This window comes from Pelophylax lessonae, assembly GCF_965119305.1.
Source record: "Pelophylax lessonae genome assembly, chromosome: 4".
In the NCBI taxonomy this organism is placed as follows: Eukaryota; Metazoa; Chordata; class Amphibia; order Anura; family Ranidae; genus Pelophylax; species Pelophylax lessonae.
Genome location: NC_138771.1, coordinates 130,771,265 through 130,790,437, shown reverse-complemented (window position 1 = coordinate 130,790,437; position 19,173 = coordinate 130,771,265). Strand labels below are relative to the sequence as shown.

Sequence of the window (19,173 nt, the reverse complement as noted above, 5' to 3'; positions counted from 1 at the left end):
TGTGCGCACTCACGAATCATTGCGCGCACCCATCATCACTAATGCTGGCGCCAAGCGGGATTTTTAAACAGGCTTCTGTATGGACTCCTTGCTGTTTGGTCTGCAGCTTCTGTGTGTTGTTCCTGATTTCGTGTGACCTCTGACCTTCATCCAGCTTACCACTAACCTATGATTGTTTGCTACATACCCTGTAGCCACTAAGTACAGCTCATTTAGACTATTATCAATATTGTTTTTTTGATAACTGTTTTGGACTTTTCCATAATCAGTCCCATCCCTAACAGTTGTCCAATTATATACCATCAGTCCTGTCTACACTAGTAGAGCGCCATAATATTTTGTTATTCTGTTTCCTGCAACAGACGGCTTGTAGTTCCCGATGAACTGTGATGGCGCTGGTAAGCGCTCTCATAGTACATTGATTTTTGCTGCAGTTCAGTAACTGACTAAGAGTTGGTTCGCACTAATCCGACTCAAAGTCGCCCTGACTTAGGGCGACTAATGAAGTCGCCCATGCAGCGCGACTTCAGCGCGGCTTGCAACGACTTCTCATAATAGAAGTCAATGCAAGTCGCTTCGACTTTGCAAAAAAATAGTGCAGGAACCTTTTTCTAAGTCGGAGCGACTTGAGTCGCTCTGATTAGAAAAGTTCCATTGCACAGCATTGGAAGCTACTTGTCGCCTGTGAACTGGCAGTGAGAGTCTGAAGGATCCTGACATTACACCTGTGATCTGCTGATTGTGAGTGCAATGCTTTACGGGCTGCAGTGTAACAATATAATATATGCACCTTTGTTTACCTGCAAACATTTGTGCATTTATTATTATTTTTTTGAAAGATGAAATTATCCTTTGGGAACATTACCTGATTTTGCAGCGTTGGATGGCAGGGGCTCCAGGCTCAGGGGCAGAGAGGTGTATCTGTATTGACTCCACATCATGGATAGCGAGGACCTCCTATATACACTCTGCAGAACAATTACAGAGATATCAGGGCAGATTACAGTCCTATGCTTTATTTTCTATCAGACAAGTCCACACACTGTGATCTCTGAGAAGATGGAATAAGAAGGGAACATTGCTCACCCATAGAGATCATACCTTCCACAGAAGGGGCTATATCTCTTCATTAGACAGGACAGCATTCATATCTGAACAGATAGAACTGGAAATAACGAACTCTCCACCATCTCTTCCTGGTTGCTGGGAAATGTTTCCATAACACCAGTGACAGGGACACCGTCACATGACAACTCCAGAAAATGTCTCCAGTTCCTCCAATAGAAACGTATAGTGACGTCCATTTTGTTGAAGACAAACGTCTGTTCATGCTTACCAGACTAGCTCCAGGAAAGCCTCCCATGACGAGGACACACTGAGTATACAATCGTATTCCATAGAGTGGATTGCACAGAACAGCGCACTCTAGTGCCAGGAAGCTATGAAAGCAATTACTTTTTTTCCCATAAAGATTTTATTGAAGATAAACAGAATTGAGCAAACACAAGGTAATGCAGGAACATTGAGTAAGAAGTGACATACTACACATCATATTGAATTGCATGACGGATTCTGAAGAAAAACAGTGTAAATATGAATAAACAATAGACACTTCAGGGTCATACTTATCATAGGCAGGGCTTTTTTTTCCTCAGAGAATAGGTGCAGGAACTCCCTCCTTTGGACTTACCCTTTGTCTCTGCCCCTACCTACCTCCGTGAACCGTTCCTTGGTTCCTCCCACTACCCACCTCCCAGTACCACCCTTTTAGAAAATACAGAACAAAGTAACATTTGTGGTACTAAGTAATTTGTATGGAATTTGTTAATGATAACAAAAAAGCAGTAAAATAGATCCCATGCAGCCAACAACAATAGATCCCCCAGCAACAATAGATCTAGCCAGAAACAATGGACCCCCAGCAGCAACAACAGATCTCCCAGCAGCCAGCATCAATAGACTGCTGCCTAAACAGTAGATCCCTTCCAGCAACAACTGACCCCTCAGCAACAATAGACCCCCCCTGCAAAACGAGATCTCTTCCAGAGACAATAGATTCCCCCACAGCCACATTAGATATTCCCAGCAGCAATAAATCCTCCTGCAGAAATAGATCCCCTCCAGCAACAATAGGTTCCGCAGCAGCCAGCATCAATAGACAGTGTAGCACAACCCAGCACTCCTTGCCATTACATACATTCAGTGCTGGAGGTGCCGGAACTGCGTTCCCCCGCATTCCCGCTGAAAAAAAGCCCTGGTCGTAGGTAACGTTTCAGTATACCATTAGGGTGACCACTTTTCCAAACTGCCATTCAGGGACACCCCCCCTCCCCCCGACAACACCCCCGCCAAAAAAAAAAATGACGTTTATATATCGCTGTAATGGGAGATTTTTTTTTTTTTTTAACAATTTATAACTTTTTAAAAAGTGTTGCTTTTCTATACAATGGGTTGAGATTTGCTTGTCTGGATCTTTATATTTCCACAGTAAAATCTTCCCATATTGTAAGATATAATAGAGGGGGGAGGGGTGTGTGTGACACATCTGCATTGTAAATGTATTGGTCCAATGAGAGGTTTCCTTTCTGACCCATTTTGAAGTATTGTGAAAATATCAGTTTGTAGCCAATAAGTTGATATTTGGGGCTCTTTATCTATAAATGTGCACAGTAATATCCTCCCATGGTGTAAATGTTATAGAGGGGGGAGGGGTGACATCTCTGTGTAATGATTATTTATAGATTACATTCTGCTATATATTGTCTCATCTAATTCTTCTCCTGAATATCCAACCAGAAATACTTCCCTGATAGGAAGACACTGAGATGGAATGTCTGCAGAGCATTATAGGAAGAAAAAACAGAGAATCTCAATATAGACAGGGAGATGCAGGAAATCCGCTGATAGATAAATATGGAGAGATTCTCACCAGAAGAAATTTCCTTTCAGTATGAATTTAAATCTTTCTTACAGGGGAGGACAGAAAGGGGAGAAGGAAGACTCAGAATAGTATGCGAGTGAAGTTTCAGATGGGGAAATTGTAAGCCAGGAACATCCAATAAATCCTAGAATACCTTCACCGATCCAACAAGTTGCGGCGCCGCTGTCCAGTCAGTGTGTGGCAGGCTCCTCCCCTGTCTTGCTGCACGCAGTGCGCACTGTCTGCGCGGCCGAGTGAGACTGAGTCACGTCGTAATGACGCGTCACCGTCGTCAGTCGTCACGTGACTCAGCCTCACTCGGCCGCGCAGACAGTGCGCACTGCGTGCAGCAAGACAGGGGAGGAGCCTGCCACACACTGACTGGACAGACAGGATGGCGGCTCACGCGGGCAGGCTCAGATCATTCCGGGACACTGCATTGTCCCGGAATGAGGGTGACCGGGACCCGGGACAGACTCTCCAAATGCGGGACTGTCCTGGGCGATCCGGGACACGTGGTCACCCTATATACCATGCATCTGAGCTATGTAGTAAAAAAAACTGATCACATAAACATATTAAGCGGAAGCATGTTCTTTTAATGTGGAGTTCCACCCAAAAGTGGAACTTCCGCTTTATTGATTCCTGACTCCCTGACATACCACATTTGGCATGTCATTTTTTTTTTTCGGAGGGGGGGGGTACCTAGTTTTGACAAGTACCCGCTCCCACTTCTACACGGTCCGCCTAGGAGGCTTGAGCAGAACTTCTCCTCTCCCCCTGCCTCTCTGCAACCTTCTCGGACACGTCACAGGTCCCAGAAGATTGCTCAGCCATTCAGGAAACGCAGCGTTACTCGCGCATGTGCAGTGCGCACCCAGCTGTGAAGCCGTCACAGCCGGGTGCCCACACTAGTGATGCTGTTGCTGGGGAGAGCCGAGGGAGAGAACTGTGGGTTCAGGCGGCCGCATCACTGGATCGTGGGACAGGTGAGTGTGTATTTATTTAAAGTCAGATACACTTTTTGTAGCTGATGACTTTTAATAAACACAGAAATGGCTGGAACTCCGCTTTAAATTTTCTCTAGATAGAGAATGGAATTTTAAAGAGGAAGTAAACTCTTGAAAAACGTTTTACTTTTTTTCCCCCTACAAAGTAAATGCATAATGTGCTAGTAGTATGCATCGCATACTAGCATATTATGTGACACCTGCAACGAAGCCCGCGTTGGCCCTGCTGCGCATCCATCTTCACCTGTCTTCTTCCGGGTCTGCAGACTCCGGCTGTATTACTGGCCGGAGCTGCGTAACATCACTCCCACGCATGCAGCCGCCAGTCACTGCACAGGACTCTGAAGAAACGGCGCGGGCGGCCGTTTCTTCAGAGCGCATGTGCCGATGACGTCATCGACTGTAAATATCTCCTAAACGGTGCAAGTTTAGGAGATATTTACAGAACCTATAGGTAAACCTTAATATAGGCTTACCTATGGGTAAAAGTCATTAAAGTGAGTTTACAACCACTTTAAAGAGTCTGTATATCTTGTGGGATCCAAAAAACCCGCGAGATAAGGAATAAGAAGGATACCCATGATAAAGAGAAAAGAGAACCATTTCCATCCAAAGGCCATTTTGGATTGTAAGTAGATATTATACTCAGTAGGATAATTAGTATTTAATAGAGCAGAGAGGTATAGTATACTAGTATAAAGAAATTACTAATAAGGTTTGAAGGTTGTCATATTGGAAATAATTGTAACCATTGTGTTTTAATAAAGTGAGCAAAATCTTACCAAAAGCATAGAAAGTTGATTTAGCATGCATCTGTCATAAAGCAGTACTAAACTCAAAATCAAACATATATTGTATTGCTGCCTACTAATTCTTAGATGTGATGGCTGCATTTGTTTTCTTTTTATGCCTTTTTTCTTCTGTTTTCATCTGGTGATCCAGTCAGCAAGTCTGTTGTTTTTCACAAGTTCGAGCTCTCCAGTTGAATGTATCAGTTTACACAGATGAGACAAACCACTTAAAGCGGTTGTAACCCTAAAAAAAAAAAAATATATATATCCTGTTCCTTTAACCTCCCTGGCGGAATTCCCGAGTATGGCTCGGGGTCAAATTTCAGTACTAAAAGCGGTAACCCTGAGCCACACTCGGGATTACCCCGCAATGTTACTCACCTTCCCTGCGCTCCGCGCTGACGTCCCCGGCATCCTGACAGTCTCTCCCCGCTCTGTGCACTGTCGATTGCCGGCACTTGCCTTCCGGTTCCCTCCCCTGTGAGTATTGCGACGCAGGGGGGTGGAACCGGCGGCAAATTCAAAAGTATAAATACACAAATGACATGATACAAAGCTGTGATCCTAATGGATTACACTGTATCATGCCATTTCACCTCAGGATTGCACCTGGTGGCTTTTCCAGTGCCCTGCCTGTGCTTTTCCAGTGCTTTGTGCCTGGAAGATTTTGAACGAGCATTCTTTTTGCGCAAAATCGCTTTTAGACGAACTGGAAAACAGCGACAGCGAAACTGAGTTACTTGAAGAACTGAGCGATAGCGATTCATGGGAAAATTTGTCATCAGGTACGGAAAGTGACGACAGCAACGATTCTGATGTCTCTTTCTGGCACATTGCTTGTGGAATTTGGGAAGTATATCAAATGATTCTTCAGAATTTCCAACGGAGCTATGTGCCAGAAAGAGATATCAGAATCATCGCTGTCGTCACTTTCCATACCTGATATAAGAGAGAAACCTCTCATAGTGTAGTATGTTCAAGTACATTTTATTAAAACGTACAATCGGTAAGTATTCTTAAGCGTGATCATAAACCAGGGGATGCCACTATGCATTCCACCTACGTTCCAGGAAGCGGAAGTGATGTGTCACGTTTGGTCCCACCCTACGCATTTCGTCGGTGTGCATCTGACGTCATCAGGGGTCACATGTCCGTACACATCACTTCCCAATACTTATATACGCAACCGCTATTCAAAAAATTATCCAATCCGATTCAGTCCTTCCATCTCAATAAAATTGCCACATAATAACCAGCTTAATGAATGTACTATATATAACAGGAAATATCGTGACTTAGATTTATATTTTAAATTGGACTTCTAAGAATATAAAAGGGGTCCCTTAGACTGAAAGTGGTTAGTCTATTTAAAGCAGAGTTCCAGCCTTGGAAACTATTTTTCACTAAAAATACCCCTGGGACAGTCAGGGCTAGTGCATTTCATAATGGATAGCCTCTGAACTGTCCCAGGTTGCACTTACATTTTAGAAGAAATACTTACCTTGAAAATTTCTTCTCCAGCGCTGCCATCTCAGGTATGGGCAGCTGAAGCCAGTACGTCCTCTTCTGCGTCCTCTTCTGTGTCCTCTTCGGTCCCACAATGCACTGCACCGGCCCCGCTCGTCAGTTCAGGGGCAGGCGCGTCATCCCTGCCCAGAAGCTGTTTAGCAGGGAATGACGCGCCTGCATCGGAACTGACGAGCGGGGTCGGTGCAAGCGCCCTGACTCCTGGGAGCGATGATGTTCAGCTCCCAGGAATCAATGCAAGCAGGAAGTGATGGTGAGGGCCGCGGCCGCAGAGGGAGGAAGTGGAAGAAAGGTAAGTATATTTTCTTTAATAACAAGGTAAGTAAACAAAAAAAAAAATCGAGACTATCCATTTCTTTTACAGGTGACACAGAGCAAGCGGGTGGCCCAAAGTAGTTTTTGAGGCGGGAACTCCGCTTTAAACTATTATGAGACCTCTGGTGGCTGGATATAGAATTGAGAAACAGTTCAATGCCATCTAGTGGCGATATCACCTAATTTCATTTTTGTTTGTTTTTACTTGTTAAGCTTTGTGATGGGTTGCTTTCAATATACAATTTATTTAATTTGGTATTTGGGTATTTGCGCAGGTGTAGGGGTATTCATTTATTTATTTGCTCACATTACATATATCCTCTTAGTGGATATTATCACTTGCAGCAATGGATATTTTTGAGTTTATGAACAATAGGAGTATTGATATGAATGAAATTTTCACCTCGGCACAAAGCATTGCACAGAAAGAAATAGATCATAATTTTAAAGTTTTGAAGAACACATTCGAGAAAAAAACACACACATGGTGGGATATAGCAACTTTGGAATAATATGCTAAGAATAAAATGACCCCCAGGCATCTTTGTTGGTATATGGGTCCTAACGATGGACTGCTATATAATTTCTTTAATCAGAGTGAACATAAGTTGCTGTTTTTGGATTATATCATAGAGAAAGAAAAAAATTACAAAAAATAGAAGAGAAAATTACAGAGTTAAAAGAACATATAGGTCAATTTCAGGACTCCACTGAGTATAAAGATAAAACCATTCAGATTCAAAAATTCCTGGAATATTTGGATAAGGATACCAAACAAAAAAGATCAAGAAATCTCAGAGGGATTTGAAAGATTATGATGAATATACAATTTACAAATGGCAAGAGGAAGAAGGAGATATATTGGTAGAGTCTACTTACTAATAACCAGTTAGAGATGAAGGAGGACCGACTAGGGGCAGTATTTCCACCCCTGCCCTATCTGGGAACTTGGCCTCCCCAGCCCAGCCAAGTAGCAATTGGAGGAGTGGCAGGGACCCAGTTAGGAGGGGAGGAATGGGTCCAAAAACTATGGGTAAAAGACCCCTAGATACACAGAAGAACCAGCAAAACTATTATAATTACCATCATGGATCAGAGGACATGCCTAATTATAGGATCCCCACTTATAATAGATTCCAACCCCTTGCTTATAATGATGAACCACATAGAGACAATCAGTACTATAGGGGGTTTTCAGTGGAGGGGAGGTGGAGACATACTAGGTCCTTCAGGGAGGGGTACTGGGTATCAGAACAGGGGCCAGCGAGGCCATTGGGGAGGGAGGGGAGGTCATTATGGGAATCCCGGGTTGGGTTCCTCAGAGCCAGGAGAGACCCTCCCCTTACCCTGAGTTGGTCAGGAGGTAGCTCCCCATTGGCAACAATGGGGAGCACCACAATGGCAACAGAAAGGATCCCAAAGAAAAGCTCCAGAGGATGCAGAGGGGAGAGAAAGAATCAAAAGAAAAAGAGAGCAGTAGGTCCGGGTATTTTTAACTTAAGTGATGCCACATTTACCACAAATGAATTAAAGGTTCTTGTGTTGGGTCTTTAATTTGCCCCAGAAAAGGGTTTTAATAGGTATAATGCATTTATTGACACAGAGACATATTTAGGAAAATAAATATTAAGAAACATTTTCAAGAGAAACCTATCCAAGGTGATGAAATTGATGGGGTATATAAAGATAGTGGTTTGACAAATAATTCCACATTTAACCCTAAAAAAATCTTTGAGTTAGTATTTAGAGGTTTTTAAATCCATGGTGGGACAGGATATTAGGATGATTAATAGTAAGAAAGCTAAAAAGAAGGGGAATATACAAAAAGGCATAGAAGCGTTAGAAAAGAGGAACGATATAGTAATCAGGATGGCTGATAAGGTAGGAGGTATTGTGGTCCACAACAAGGTCGATTATGCTAAGGAATTGGATAGACTAGTGAGTGACCCAAATACCTACAAAGACTTGAATGTGAACCCCACGAACAAACTTAGATTAATGCTAAAAAGTATTGTTAAAAAAGCCCACGAGGAAGGAAAACTAACAAAGAAGGAAGCCAGGTATCTTGTCCCGGATGCCCCTAAGCTACCCGTGATATACTAATTGCCAAAAAACTCACAATAATAAAACCAACCCTCCTGAAAGACCAATAATTAGTGGAATCAACTCTATATTCTCCTATCTTACAAAAGGGATAGTAAACACCTGATCAACATCTTAGAGGGTGTCCCTGTGAGAGATGACACTCTACTGGAAACTATTAATGTGGAGTCATTGTACACCAGTTTGGGACTGCAGGATTTATTAACTACCACTAAGAGGGCTTTAGATACCAGATCTGGGCTTAAGAAAAAGCAAAAGGATTTCTTGGTGCAAGCCCCAGATTTAGCAATGGCCAAAATTTATTTCTGGCATAGCGGCTCCTACTATAAACAAATAAGGGGTGTAGTGATGGGTGCAAAATATGCGCCCAGTGCGGCGAACCTATTATTAAGCCAATGGGAGGAACGAGATCTTTGGAAGATCAAAACCAGACATGGTCCTATACAAATTATACATGGACAACCTTATAATCCTATGGGATGGGTCAGAAGGAAGACTGATTGATTTTCTAGAGAGGAATTATAATAACGATTATGGCCTAAGGCTTACTGGAAATTGGGACAAATACACGTAAAATTTCTTGGATATAGTTCTGGTGAAGTGTGATGGGTTTCTAGGTACTAAAACATTCTTTAACCACTTCCGGACAGCCCACCACAGTTATACATTGCTATTTTGATGTTAGATACCGGGGCTATGGCAGCAGATCGCTGCCATAACCCCAGTATTTTTTTACTGGGCGCAGGGCTGCTGATAGAAATTGCGGGGCCTCTTACAGACTACCTGACAGGGCACCCCCAAGAAAACATTAAAGCTATATTTCGATAAAAATACAATAAAATCATTATTAGCAGACACAAATACAACATAACTCACAGAATTCCTGCTAAATCTAAGAACACAGCTGCAGGTCCTAATTTGACAGGCGTAGGTATGCAGGTATACAGGCCGAACAAAGGCAGTGTGCATTTAAGGGCCACTCATCTGCATACCTGTCCAACTAGGGCTTGTGGCTGTGTTCATACAGGCGATGCATTACCATAGAATGACAGATGGCTCCAGCCCAAACCCCTCCTTCACACAGCCAGAGTACCTGTGTTAATGAGCCCCTAATTATATTGTTTTATCCTAAAAACCAGATCTCTCCAGCTGTCACTACTAAGAGAGAGTCCATCTTCATCTGGTCTTCTCTCTGGTTTCTTGGGCTCCAGTCGTTTGGCCAAACTGCGATGATGTAACTCGCACGCATTCGCGCACGGGTGTCATGGTCACAGCACAGCTCTCTCAATGGATGGTATGTCATCCATTGAGAGCGCAGTGCACATTTGCTGTTGCTATCACCGGCTGCTACGTTTAGGAGATATTCACTGTACCTAAAGGTACTGTAAGCCCTATTATAGGCTTACCTGTAGATATAAGATAAAAAATGGAGTTTACTACTGCCAGATCAGTTAGTAAATGGGTAAATAGAAGGAGTTGATACATGGATGCAGAGGGAACTGACAGTTAAGGGGAGAAGAAGCAAAGTTGCATAGATCAGGAAGCAGTCTGGAGGAGAGGAGTGGGAAGCCCAGCTACATAAAGCACACTGAACTTCACTGGGACAAGATAACAGGCAGCTATAGAACCGGTGTAACAGTAAATTCTTCACCCCATGGGAATGCAGCTGTTGCTGTGTCAGTAAGACAGAGCAATGGGGGATAGAGATGAAAAAATATACAGGTTGGATAAAGGAGTATAGGAAGAACTGCAAGGAGAGAAGCAGTTACAGAGATAACAAACTCAGGAGGAGAGCAAACATTAGAGCCAATGCTGGGAGGGGGGGGGGGCTACACAGGGAGGGGGATTAGTGAGGGACAACTGTCTCTTTCTCAGCAGATAAAAGCTGGCAGCAGGGAGAGGGGGAGAGATCATCTTTCAGGTGCTTTAGGAAGATTTCTGTAACTGTCGTTCATCACTAATCCCCCTCCCTGTGTGGTCCACCCTGTTTGCTCGGGCCTCCTACAAGAGGACTGGTGGTCCCCCCATCAGCGTCCCTGACTGGGCGGGTGGTCCTCTTTCTCATAAAAGTGGTCCCAGCTGCAGATTCACCACGGGAATCACTTTTATGGGTGGCTGGAGTGGTTTTCCCCGCATATCGGAGCCGTCGGTAGCGGGGAAAATGAGAAAATGATCCGGTCCTTTCCCCTCCTAGGCAGGAAGTCGAATGGGGGCAAGCTGGCCCCCACTCAAAAATTACTTTTTTTTTTTTTCTGCTTTTTAGTGTAGAAGACAGATCCGAGGTCATTTTGAACCCAGATCTCACATTAAAGAGGTCCTCTCCTGCTTATTTCTATTACAAAGGATGTCTACATTCCTTGTAACAGGAATAAAAGTGATTAAAAACATTTTTTTTAAAGGGACAGTGTAAAAATAAAAGGTAAATTAAATAAGAAAAAAAAATGTAAAGCGCCCCGTCCCTCTGAGCTCACGCACAGAAGCGAACGCATACGCAAGTCTCGCCACATATGTAAACAGTGTTCAAACCACACAGGTGAAGTATTGCTGCTATCGTTAGTGCGAGAGCAATAATTCTAGCCCTGAATCTCTACTGTAACTCTACACTAGTAACCTGTAGAAATGTTTTAAGCATCACCTATGGAGATTTTTAAATACCAATGTTTGTTGCCATTCCACAAGCCTGCGCAATTTCGAAGCATGACATGTTGGGTATCTATTTACTTGGCGTAACATTATCTTTTACATTATAGAAAAAATTGGGCTTACTTTACTGCTTAGTTTTTTTTAAATCCAGTAAAATGTACTTTTTCAAAATAAATAGCGTTTGAAAGACCGCTGCGCAAATACCGCGTGCCAAAAAATATTGCAATGACAACCATTTTATTCTCCAGAGTCTTTGCTAGAAATATATATGTAATGTTTGAGGGTTCTAAGTAGTTTTCTAGCAAAAAATACTGGTTTTAACTTGTAAACAACAAGTGTCAGAAATAGGCCTGATCCTTAAGTGGTTAAAGAGACTGATAGGAATAGTTATATTCCTACCGCCAGTTGTCATCATCCAAAATGGTTGGGGTGAATACCGACAGGCCAACTGATGCACATCAGGCGGAACTGTAAACATATAGAAGAATATAATATAAAACAGAAAAAAATCCACGCTAGGTCAAGCAAAAAGAACGAAAAGGTAAGCAGCCACTTAAAGAGGAAGCAAACTCCTTTTTTTTCTTCCCATCAAAGTGATGCATAATAGCACATTATGTGACAATTATCTCCAAACGAAGCCCTCGGGGTCCCTCCAAGAGGCAGCATCCATCTTCTGCCATCTTCCCTCCTGGTCTGTGGACTCTGGCTATGCTACTGGCCGAGAGCCGCGTGACGTCACTCCCACGCATGTGTGCGGGAGCCGCCGGTCACGGCACAGGGCTCTGAAGAAATGGCATGGGCGGCCGTTTTTTCAGCGCACATGCGCCAATGACGTTATCGGCTGCATGAAATGTAAATATCTCCTAAACGGTGCAAGTTCAGGAGACATTTACAGTACCTATAGGTAAAAGTTATAAGAATAGGTTTCCAACCACTTTAACCAACTATGATACCAGCTGTAAATGATCAATAAAAATAGGAAGCAGTGCTAAATCTTAATAGTGCATGCATTAATTATCATATGGTAAATAATGTGGCATACAAACAACTAAACATGCAGTAAATAAAATTATTATGAGCAAAATACATCATTGAAAAAAAATCAATCACATGAAAGTGATATAATGAAATAGGTGCAGAATCCAGTGTTAGGTGAACATAAAAAAAGTTCTTTCAGTGAAAAAAGTCCTTTTCAATATCAAACAAAAGTGTCCATAAAGTGCAAAAAAGTGTAAAGGAAATTTGATTGATAAAATCCACCACCAAGCACCAACACTTAGCATACGCTTCTTACCAGATAGCATGGACCATAAATTATAATGGTCATAATAGCACAAAATAACCCGGCATCCGAGATAGGCGGTGGGTTCTCTGCAGCAGCTCCAAATGGATCGGGAATAAATAAAAATGAAAATGCATAGTGAAGTCTGCTAACATTTAAGTCCTTTTATTTAATATATATAAAAAGTACTTTCAATGAGTTGTAATCAGGCACAAACGAGTAAAAAACAGCAGACTGTCAGCTCTTGAGAAAGGAACACCGTGAGTGATGGCTAAGCAAGCGTGATGTCTTCAGTAACAGCCAATGCCAACGCGTTTTAGTCATTGGTGACGTCTTCCCAGGGGCAGGCCGAACGTCAGATACGTAGATAGGTATCTGACGTTTGGCCTGCCCCTGGGAAGACGTCACCGTAGTATTAAAGAGGGGGGATAAGTATAAGCTTACTCAGTATAGATGGTCAGCTCGTTATTTATGTATTACTTATCCCCCCTTCTTACTGGGAACTTTATGATATCTATTTTTGCCCTTATATGTTCGGTTTGGGAATTAGCACTTTTACTTATATATCCTTCTCCCTTTAGATACCATATTGGAACTTCTACACCACCAAATTGGTGGAAATACTGCACAAGTGAGATACTTTCATTCTGATAAAAATCTTTGCTTATGACCTAAAGATCCATCTGAGCTCCATCTATCCTACTGCCTATTTAGCTTCTTATCTTCTCTGTTTGGCGTGATGGTATGTATTTCATGTCATGCATGTTGCTGTACATGTCAACAGTGCATTGGTTTTTATTACTATTATCAAATATACAGCCAGGACTGTCTCCTACAGTTGATTCAGGTGTGGGATCGGGGCACCACCAGTGCAGAGCTTTCTCAGGAATGGCAGCAAGCAGATGCGAGTGCATCTGCATGCACAGTGAGGTAAAGACTTTTGGAGGATGGCTTGGTGTCAAGAAGGGTACCAAAGAAGCCACTTCCCTCCAGGAAAAACATCAGGGACAGACTGATATTCTGCAAAATGTACAGGGATTGGACTGCTAAGGGCTGGAGTAAAGTCACTTTCTCTGATGAATCCCCTTTCAGATTGTTTGGGGCACCCGGAAAAAACTTGTACGGAGAAGAAAAAGTGGGCGCTACCATCAGTCCTGTGTCATGCCAACAGTAAAGCATTGTGAGACCATTCATGTGTGGGGGTGCTTCTCAGCCAAGGGAGTGGGCTCACTCACAATTTTGCCTAAGAACACAGCCATGAATAAAGAATGGTACAAAAACATCCTAGGAAAGGAACTTCTCTCAACCATCCATGAACAGTTGGGTGACGAACAAAGCCTTTTCCAGAATGATTGAGCACCTTGCCATAAGGCAAAAGTGATAATCAGGTGGCTTTGGGAACAAAACATCAAAATGTTGGGTCAGTGGCCAGGAAACTCCCCAGACCTTAATCCCATTGAGAACTTGTGGTCAATCCTCAAGAGGCAGGTGGAAAAAAAACAACCCCACAAATTCTGACACACCAAGCATTGAATAAGCAAGAATGGGCTGACATCAGTCAGGATGTGGCCCAGAAGATGATTGACAGCATGTCAGGGCGAATTGCAGAGGTCTGGATTGTTCACATTGGGATCCCCCTGGGTAACCATTTGCAACTGCAGCATGCACAATTTTAACTCTTTACTCTCCGGCTCAGTCAATGAACAGTCTAGGGGATGTAGTTGTTTTTGTGGTTTTATTTAAATTAGGGATGGGTGAAGGAAAGAGTGGGATACTCCAACTTGAACTATTCACAATAGGTGAGGACTCCTGTCTGAAGATGCAGCCAGGCTGCTGATTCACCTTGCTACTTAGATGAATTTAGGATTACTTGTTAGGATGAATTATCTTCGGGATACACACCTAGTACTCCCTTTCACTAGACCTGCTGACACCCGTCCTCTAACTATCCTACTCTGGGGTGGCCCCCCTCAGGTCAGGCCCCTGGAAACGATCCCCTGTACTCACAATACTGTTTTTCGAGGGTCTCCAGTGTCTCTACCCCCTCAGTCAGCTCTCATGGACCTCTGGGTTCAACTCCTTCCTTCCTGGTCACCAGGCCGACTGCCTGCGACTGCGTGCCACTGCTACAGAGGAGGAGGCAACCGCCACCCTCCCTCTGAGACTCTGCTCACCAGCCAAAGACCCCGCAGCACATGTGCTCACACCCCACAATGCACTGAGACAATCAGTCTGTGCCAATCACTGGGGCTGCATCAAAGCCTGTGTACCCATTGGTCAGATTTCCTCCACTGTCCAACATGCCTCCCTATTGGACCAGTGTGGACCTCTCCCTAGACCAGATGAATCACACACTAAGCACCATGAGCAGACCTAACTCACAGATCCTGCTCTCTGGTAGGCAGAAAGCAATATAGATTTGCCTGCTGCTCCTCTGATAGGCAGACAGAGCCAAAAACTATATTCTCTCACTAGCACCTACCTAGGAGGGTGCTACACTTGTAATTATACTTCAGTATACCATAGTAACATCTGACAAAAAGATCTAAAAACACTGAAGCAGCAGACTTTTTTTAAAACAATTACTCCTATTTATGTGTGTTTACTGAAATATTGGGGTCCATTTACTAAAACTGGAAAGGGCACAATCTGGTGCAGCTGGGCATGGTAGCCAATCAGCTTCTAACCTCAGCTTTTTCAATTAAGCTTTGAAAAAAAAAAAAAAAAAGGAACCGATTGGTCTCTATGCCGAGCTGCACCAGAATTTTTACTCTCCAGCTTTAGTAGATCAACCCCATTATAAGGATGTACTGTTTTTCTGCCAGTGTGCATGACTACTAAAGCAAACTCTGCTCTGCACTATTCACATTAAAAACTACAATTCTTATCATAGAAAAAATGTATAATTTATGGTGTGTATATTTCTGTGTGTGGTAATTTTATTGTTGACCATACACAGAACAATTTTACTAATGATCATTCCAAAATCTTAGTTACTTTATATGGAACTTTAGAAATGTAATGTAAATAATTTTAAGTCAATGCATTTGGCTCAATTTCACAATAAATTTAGCAAATGTCAATGGAATATGTGCAGTAAATGGAAGATTTTCTTACACTTCCCTCAAAGCAGCACTGCATGGTTGCTTTACATACTGCTTTTATATCTCCCAAAAATTCCAAGCCCTTCGAGGAACCCCTCACCTTTCTTCCTCTTTCAAAGAAAACAGAAGAGTAGATTTTCTCACAAATGCAATTATTTTGAACTATTTTTCATTTTTTTATTAATCTGCAGGATTTTGCCCTGTATAAAGCTCCCTTGCTGAAATATATTTCTCCCTCCATGCTGCCAAACAGACCTACACTATATTAACTAAAGTATTGGGACGCCTGCCTTTACACGCACATGAACTTTAATGGCATTCCAGTCTTAGTTCATAGGGTTCAATATTAAGTTGGCCCACCCTTTGCAGCTATACCAGCTTCAACTCCAGGTTGATGGCGACAAGGGCCTCTTCCTGACAACCCTGGGCTGTGGTTGTGTGGGTCTGCGGGCAGTGGGTTTACAGGAATACGGAAGCCCATTTTAACAAGGGGGCCCCCAGATCCTGGCCCCCTCCCTATGTAAATGAGAATGGGGTACATTTTACCCCTACCATTCACCAAAAACAAATGTAAAAAAAAAAGACAGGAGGCAGTTTTTGACAATTCCTTTATTAAAAATAAAAATATTATGTCCTCCAATGTAGATCCATCATCAATCATGACGCTGACACCACCACCAGACCTGAAACAAAGAAAAAAAAAAAGCTCTGCCCACGACGAAGGCTAACTACCCACTGCAGGCTCCGCCATTTGACAGCTCTTATATAGGTAAGGGGCAGGGCCACCTAACGATGTCCCCTTGTGGCACTGCCCCCGATGCGACGTCACCGACTGGTGCATGCTGGGTCCGTGACGTCACATGGGGGTAGTGCCACCATTTGACGTTGCCAGGTGGCCCCACCTCTTACCTATATAAGAACTGGCAACTGGTTAGCTTTTCTTGTGGGTGGAGATATTTATGAAATATGATTATTTTTACCAGTATTAGGAGCCTTATAAATCTATGCATATCACTGTTTTTAAATGTTTTTGAAGGAGACATTTATGGAAGCGGTCAAAACTAACCTCCCCTTGTGAAAATGTTAATACCATAGTGGTCTTGGTGATCATATAGCTTTAAAGCCTAGATGTAAAATGCTTACACATAAATATCTGAAAAGTGTGGCGTGCATTTATATTCAGCCCCAGGGCCGCTGATTAGGGGGGACCACCAGGCCTCTTGTAGGGGGCCCGAGCACACAGGGGGGCCCACACAGAGAGGGGGATTAGTGATGTACAACAAATACAGAAATCTTCCTCCAGCACCTGAATCTGATCTGTCCCTCTCCCTGCTATCAGCTTTTATCTATTGAGAAAGAGACAGTTGTCCCTCACTAATCCCCCTCCCTTGTGTAGGCCCCCCCTCCCAGCACTTAAGGCTTCTTTCACACGGCCGCTCCGGATTTCTTCTTTGCTCTGGTGCTTTTTTTTTTCACGGAGCGGATGACATTTGTGTCATCCGCTTCGTGTGTCCTCATATCATCCTATCCGTTTGCGGATGATATGCGGACCTAATGTAAGTCTATGGCATTGCGGATGTCAGCGGTTGACACCGCTGACATCCGATTTTCCTTCCTTTCCGTTTTTTGAACGGATGAAAAAATGGGGTTCTGTTCCGTTCCAAAAAACAGAACAGAACTGAAAGGAGGCAAATCGGATGTCAGCGGATGGTATTCCGCTGACATCCGCAATGCCATTGACTTACATTATGTCCGCAAATCATCCGTAAAAAATAGGATGATTTGCGGACACACGGAGCGGCCGTGTGAAAGGTCCCTATCTCTGCTCAGGAGTTTATTTGTAAATTGTAACTTTGTTTCTCTCTCTCTCTGTCTCTCTGATTACTGAGCTCCAACTGCCCAGCCTGTATATTTTTCTCATCTTCTTTTTTATTTAACATAGTTTTTTTTAGATTTAGCAGGAATTATGTGAGTTATGTTATATTTGTGTCTGATAATAGTGATTTTGTTTTAATTTTAGCTAAATATATCTTTAATATTTTCTTGGGGGGGCCCTGCCAGGTAGTCTGTACGGGGCCCCGCGATTTCTTACAGCAGCCCTGTTCAGCCCCCTTTACTCTGATACCCCTAAACAAAATCTATTGGAACCAATTGCCTTCAGAAGACACCAAATTATTAAAAAGAGTCCATCTGTCTGTAATCAAATCTCAGTATAAATACAGCTGTTCTGTGAAGCCCTCAGAGGTTTGTTAGAGAACCTTTAGGGCCGGCGCTACCACTAAAATTTAAAAAGAAAATAAGAAAAATTAGCTATCGAGATTGAGGCCTTGTACTCAAGTATCCCGCACGACCAGGGCATCCGGATGGCCGAATCATTCCTCAAGGAACAAGATCATAAGACCTGGCCCTTAATGGACTTTGTCCTTAAGCTCCTCAGGTTCATATTAACTAGAAATTATTTTACCTTTTTAGAACAGACATACTTGAAAATCCAGGGGGTTGCGATGGGCACTTGCTGCGCACCCTCATACGCTAATTTGTATTTGGGTGCTTGGGAGAGGCTGATATTCTCGGATGACGAAATGGAACAATGGATGACTCAGATCCTGATATGGTACAGGTTCATTGATGATCTCTTGATCATATGGACAGGTACTCATACGGATCTGCTACACTTTCTTACGGCTCTTAATAATAATAACTTAAATCTGAAATTTACCTATACCATTGATAAACATCAAATTTCCTTTCTGGATCTGAGAATCGGCCTCTCTCCAGACGGACAGATCGACACTGACTTATATCGCAAGCCTAGTGCCGGCAATACCATTCTCTGCGCAGCAAGTGCCCATCCCACCCCCTTGATTTCAAGTATCCCGTACGCCCAATACCTCAGGCTCCGCAGAAATTGTTCTGCAGAGACCAATTTCCAAATTCAAGCTGACCAGTTACGTGAGCGATTACTAGCCAGAGGATACTCTAAATCCCTATTGAGGAAGTCCTTTAATAGAGCTAGAGCCCATCCAAGAGCGAATTTATTGTACAAAACCTCAACCAAAAAGAACGACTCTAACGTTAGGTTTATTACCACCTATTCCGCACACCATGACATTTTACGCAGAATATTGAACCGTCACTGGCCAATCCTCACTCAGTATTATACCTTAAGTAAGTATCTTAACACCAAACCCAGCTTGGTTTTCAGACGAGCCACCTCTCTCCGAGACTGTCTCACTAAAAACCATTACACTAACTGTCATACCACCCATCATTCTAAGAAAGGTACCTACCAATGCGGTTCCTGCAACAAATGTCCGTGGGTAAAGACCGGAAAAGGGATACGTCTACCCAATGGGAAGTGGTTTCACTCTAGACATCATGCAGATTGCAACACACAGGGATTGATTTACCTCATGACCTGTCGGTGTGGAGCTTTCTATGTCGGTAAAACGATTAGGAAACTCAGCAAGCGCATAGG

The 19,173-nt window shown here is 43.1% G+C and overlaps 1 protein-coding gene across 1 annotated transcript in view; it reads right to left on the bottom strand.

The window, feature by feature from the left end:
• The window catches only part of STOML1 (stomatin like 1), a 65,220-nt gene extending 63,992 nt beyond the window's left edge, over positions 1-1,228 (bottom strand). The window contains exons 1-2 of the mRNA XM_082256569.1: positions 1,087-1,228; positions 866-968 (exon numbers count right to left, since the gene is read on the bottom strand). Of these exons, the coding sequence (XP_082112695.1) occupies positions 866-941 (76 nt within the window). The 5' untranslated portion in view covers positions 942-968; positions 1,087-1,228. The remainder of the gene's footprint in view (positions 1-865; positions 969-1,086) is intronic.
• Between the last annotated feature and the right edge of the window lie 17,945 nt (positions 1,229-19,173).